General features: G+C 42.1%; 1 protein-coding gene across 1 annotated transcript; it reads right to left on the reverse strand.

Moving 5' to 3' along the window:
• Positions 1-1,166: 1,166 nt before the first annotated feature.
• On the reverse strand, positions 1,167-5,124 carry LOC148345859 (uncharacterized). Its single transcript, XM_088325798.1, has 2 exons — positions 4,480-5,124; positions 1,167-3,680 (listed from the first exon to the last, which is right to left on the reverse strand). Exons 1-2 carry the CDS (start codon positions 4,918-4,920, stop codon positions 1,683-1,685), a joined length of 2,439 nt encoding a protein of 812 aa, XP_088181924.1. The 5' UTR covers positions 4,921-5,124; the 3' UTR covers positions 1,167-1,682.
• Positions 5,125-5,631: the final 507 nt, after the last annotated feature.

A 5,631-nucleotide genomic window follows, 5' to 3' on the forward strand; every position in this document is an offset into this window, starting at 1 on the left:
GCCTTAAATGTGTCCTTTGTGTTTTGTTTTATTTCAATACCTTTGGTTCATTTGTCACCAAAATAGCTCTGACAAAAGCACTCGGTTGTATTTTGAGAATAGTAAGTGATTTTTGTTGGGGTTGTTTTGTTGTCTTTGTACAAGGACTGGTCAGAAATGAAAATGTCTTCTTCTGTGACAGGTTTCAATTGACCACAAGTGAAGATGTTCATCTCACAAGCTTTCCACACACTGCAGGGATTTCATATGTGTAAGAGCTGATCTCATTTTTGATTACCACAACCCGACTGGAAGCGCTGACTTAGGCCCAATCCCATTTCTCTCACTCGGCCCTGAGGACCCTCCAGTGAGGTCCCTCGAAGAGGAGTGCCCTCCGCGAGTGAAGTGCAAAGCGGAGATGGTTTGGACAAGACTTGCAAGGTTCCACCCCTGTCCAGGAGATGGCGGTAATATTAATTGGCTGTAGACCTCAGTGACGTATTGGTCTACGTCACATGTAAACAACTCGAGTCTCAACCTGTAGTGTGTCAGTTGGAGAGTTCGTGCAACGTTAAAAATGCCCGCTACTGCTGTGTTATTACCGATTGCCTGAAAGCTAATCATCTTTTCCATGTCTCCAATCAACGGAGGAGAAATGTGCTATACTGAAGACAGCTTCGGCGCTATGTAGTGCTGATTCATCTTTACAAGGTACGTACACTCATTAAACAAATTTGACCCGTTCGGTCAAATACAGTAAGAGTTAACATACAATGCACGTTCACATAATACCCTATGTTTGTGTAGACATAAATGGCAATCTACTTATTAGTATCTTAATGCCATTTTATGACATATAGTAGGGGTTTTGAATCTGTGACATGACGAAACGTAAACAAACACAAGAACAGTCCACCTGACCCTTTAGCTGACATAATATCGTCACCAAACTTCCCTGTACGACCCAAAAACCTTAGTTCATAAGGAATTTAATTCAAAAGAGTTGTCATTGAATATAAAAAGGTCATTTCAACATTTTTTCATGATGCTTACATCACAGTTAAAGCGGTCTTCAGGGATGTGATTTGACCAAAGTGAAATTATCTGAAAATTAGCGGGGGGGGGGGGGGGGGGGGGGTGATTGCTAGCTGGGGGGGGGGGGGGGGGGAAACCAGGTAGGACCAGGGCAGTGCCCTGGTGGGGGGAAAAGTGGGGCGAAGCCCCCCCCCGGAGCTCATGGGTTTTTTTAAGTACTTTCAATGCACTCAGATGACAAAGAAATAGACAAGACAACAGCATAAATTTTCAATGTATATTGAACTATCCCATATAAAATTACAGTTTAAGTCAACTCAAAATCAGTCACATTAAAAAACATTTCCCCAACGCCACTATCTTAATTGTAAAGAAGATGGTTCCAGTGGCAAGGGAGACCCTAGACGACCGGCATCTTTCTACAACTGCAGGCGGCTAACGGGATCCAGGTCTGTAGGAAACCGCCTCAAAGCGTGCCGCCACCAGCTTTTGGGATCACTCTTAGTCTGGACTCTACCCTTCGACCTGTTCGGCTTGGGTAACCCTACCAGGAGTACGAGACTCCCGCCGACATAGCTCTGGGGGTCATGGAGACGCGCAAAGTGCCCCACCACGATAAGGTGGTGATCCGTCGGGACACAGCTAAATCCATTCACATGACCCAAACACTACTTCCTCCTAGACTTCATTGCTTTGGAATGGGTCTTTCTAGCCTGCTTCTGTGCAGCTTTGATGGTTCTTCTTGAGGCAGCCTTGCTCATTTGGGTGTCCTGTTTCACAGCAAGTTCTGTTCGTTTTGCAGACAACATAGCTGCTTCTGCATCCTTCTCCTCCCTGTACCTTTTGGAGGATGTCCTCAGATTTAGGCACAGTATGGACTGCACAGGATCCATCAGAATGTCTTTCCTTCCAAAATGGCTGACAGAGGTGGTATTTCTTGCTCTTAGGGCATATTTTACAGTCTGGATAGAACTGTATGTGGCTATGTCCATTCTGCATGCTTTGGGGTTCAGGACATCACCCATGACACTAAAAGCCCCCTCTACTTGCGGCCCATGGAAGCAACTCATGAGAGCCTTCACCATCTTGGCCAGGGTTGGGTATCTTCCAACAGCAAAGACTTGGGCCCACCAACGATCCAGTGCAATTGCCTTCCCCTCTGAGTCCAAAGGTGTTGGCAACTCACTGTCCAACTGGTATTCTCTCACCTCGAGATCATAGTTCCCCAGCTCTGACTCATCAAGGACATTGGTGACCAACGACGACAGCTTCTTCAGTTGGTTTAAAGTTGAGCTGTGTCCTCTGGCAAGTGGGTCAATGGCAGAGGCTGCTCTCAGAAGCTTGCTGTTCATGGGCAACTTTTTCTGAAGGTACAGACCACATGCCAGATATGCTGCCTTGGCTTTGGCTTTGAACTTGAACACAACTGACGACTTGTTAGAAGAATCCATCAGTTTGCTGGTGACACCACCATAGAAAATATCATTTTCTCGGAGTTGGTTGGCTTTGTTGTTCAGTTCAATTTCTGTCAGTTTACAGCCTTGAAGGGACTCTGGCTTTAGGAAACAGGACAAGAACTTCTTGAAGAAGGACACTTGCTTGTCGTTCAGCTTGTGGATCATTGGCGTTTTCGTCTCAAAGGTGATCACATAGTTCTTCAGCAAGGGCAGAACTGCTGTGTACAGGTTGAGGGTGAGAAGCGTATCCAATCTTGTGAAGAATATCTTCTCATAGATCCTCTGCTTCCTCTTCCTTCCTTCCTCAGTCATGTTCTTTTGGCCTAAAGCTGATTGTATGTCTTTGAGTTTGGCTTTGACTTCTCTTGAAAGATCCTTCTTGTGGTAGATGGCCATGATGGTGGGAAGATAGAGTTCTTTATCTCCTCTGCCAAGAAATGCATAGTAGAAGATGGTAAAGACATCCATGAGGCGTAAGGTGGACATTGAAACATTATAGTTTGAAAGCCATCGATGGCTGACAAATCTCTCTGGCATGGTGAAGGTGATGCCTGTCAGAAAGCAAATTTCTTGAAGAGCTTCCTTCAGATCGGTTGACCACTTGAAATCGTTGAAGAGATCATTATGGAGTCCTTCAATCTTGTACTCAAATGGCTTGCAAAAATGCTTAGAGGCGTTGTGGATGTGGTGGCAGGTATCCCCATCTATGTCAAGGAGATGTGGTGCTGGTCCCTCTCGCAAACGCGTCTCAACTCCAGATTTGGAACCCCGCATCACTGCACATGAGTCCATCAACACAGACACCAAATTGCTCCAGGGAATATTGTTCTTGGTCATGAGGGCTGAGAGTTCATCAAAGAGAGATTTGCCGTCAACTTTAACAACACTCAAAGATGCTAAATGTTCCACCACAACAGACTTTGTCGACGGGGAGAAATAGCTGACGAGAACACACAGGACACGGTGTAGATTGTTGCTGGTGGACTCATCAATGTTCATTGAAAAGTGGGAGGATCTTAAGTTTGTTAAAGTCTCATCAAGCATAGTATGGGCAAGGCCATACTTTGTTTTGTAGGATGCACTGGTTCTATCCATGGACAGTCCATTCAGAGCTTTTGGATCCCTTGCCAGTTCCTTTGACAGTGTGATGAGCTTTGGGGCCATGGTGAACGGAAGAGAATTTTCGGCCAGCACTCCCAACAGCATTGCCTGAAGAATAAAAGAAATTTAACAATAATCAGTAAACAATTAAATAATTTAAATAATTATTTGAATTATAATCCAAAATTTCATGCGACCAAAGTAAATAAAAAAGGATTTAGTCTAAACTTTCATGCACATTCACATGTCAGAGTATTTATTATGGTGACAAAAAAATGTTGAAAATTAGCTACAAACCATTGGAAATAATATTTACCATGCAATAAATCATTTAATCAATCATTCTTAATACATAATGGATAACAAAAACATAAAATACCTCATGCAGCAAGCTCTGATAAAAACACAATCATGCATTCGACTAAGATCATCTCTGTAACTGCATACATCAAGACACTCAACATCTTGAAACCTAAAAAGTGCAAACATGCAGCATTCATTTGAGTTTGTGTCAATGATTAACCATGTTATTAATATTAAGTAAATTATGTACCATAATAATATCGTGGCCATTAAGAAAATCAATGGTAGAATATCATACAAGTACTTAATTTAAAAAATATAAATACTGACAATAGTTTTGATTACTATTAGGCTTAATAATATTTTTAAATTTCCTAAATCATATTTTAAATGTAATAATTTATTTCTTTAATAGCAGCGTATCCAAGTATTTGATAAATGAAAGTACAATAAGTATAGGCCCTACAGTAAAGTGTTGGTGTAATGTACACATGAAAATCTATTATTGTAATTGTTAAATATTTATGGCCATTTTTATTACGTTATAATATTTTCGAAAAAAATGGGAAAACTGTCAAATAAATTTGAAAAGTTTACCACCTACCTCAAAATTCACGACTCTATCAGCAACTGGTACAGGTTGTTGGGGTGGATCACGTCTCTTTATTACCGCTTCCGATTGTGATGTCAATAAGGGATGGAGGCCGTAAAGTTTTGGAGTTTTCGTTTGGGCACCGAAACTTCCAGCGATGGAATAATTTGTCGTTCTTGACTGGAGTTCTTTCACGTGTTTTTTGCTCTTTGCGTGACTTTCAAGAGCTTTGAAACCTCTCCCACCATAGTCGATGGTATCATGACACCAAATGCAAAGTGCTTTCCCGGCACGATCGATCTTCCGAATAAAGTCATTGAACAAATTCGTCACAGTCTTCTTTCCAACATTCGTAGATAATTCCTTCTCCAACCAGTCCCATCGAAACTTGTTTTTTACAATCTTATCAATTTCTTTAGCTCGCGGAGCATCTTTGCGTTCGATCACGGACATCTTTCTTTAAACACCCGGCAAAAACGTGTGAGAAATGAACAATGGCACACTCCTATAACAAGCGCGTTTATTGGTCAACACGAGACTTCAACCAATCGCAAGTACGTTTCATTTCAGTTACGGAAACACTCAAATGGCATGCTGTCGAGACGAAATCGTTTTTTTTTACCAATTAAAACACCGGAAATTTTAAAATTTTATTTTTGGAGATAAAAAAAGCGGAATTCCGCGAATTAGCGGAAAAATCACATCCCTGGGTCTTTTTCTTTTCTATGCCCACATTTATGTCTAAATTGTTTGTTATCTATTGTGTTCCAGAGTGGCTGTCCCATAAGCGTGGACAGGTTGGACAGGAATGTTCCCATCCTGTGCTTATGGTTGGATGTGGAGTCAGAACTCATTCAGGACTTAAGGTTGAGCAAGGTTATGTGGGCCCTGCAGGAGCTGCTAAAGAGGGAACAGGGCCATGGCTGGAGGTCCTGATCTACGTGTACTGGCTGGTCCACGCTCTGTCCTACCGTGTGGTGTCACGGGTCTTCAGGGTTCCCAGGTCCACCGTACAAATAATTGTCCACTTTTAATATGGAATAAATTCCCCAAAAGCCATATTTTAGGCTCTGGAAGTCAGACCCACATTTGCATTATGTGCTTTTCTGCATTACTATTCAATAAACATCTTCATTTTGAGTAACACCTTGGTGGTTTATTTCA

Source organism: Urocampus carinirostris, unplaced genomic scaffold, assembly GCF_059441175.1.
Source record: "Urocampus carinirostris isolate Australia breed hairy pipefish unplaced genomic scaffold, RoL_Ucar_1.0 HiC_scaffold_23, whole genome shotgun sequence".
In the NCBI taxonomy this organism is placed as follows: Eukaryota; Metazoa; Chordata; class Actinopteri; order Syngnathiformes; family Syngnathidae; genus Urocampus; species Urocampus carinirostris.

Bases quoted from the DNA above. Each gene is read 5' to 3' on its own strand.
- LOC148345859 (XM_088325798.1), bottom strand. From the start codon at position 4,920: ATGTCCGTGATCGAACGCAAAGATGCTCCGCGAGCTAAAGAAATTGAT. The intron at 3,681-4,479 runs GTAGGTGGTAAA...TTTATTCTTCAG, and splicing joins ATAGAGTCGTGAATTTTGAG to GCAATGCTGTTGGGAGTGCT.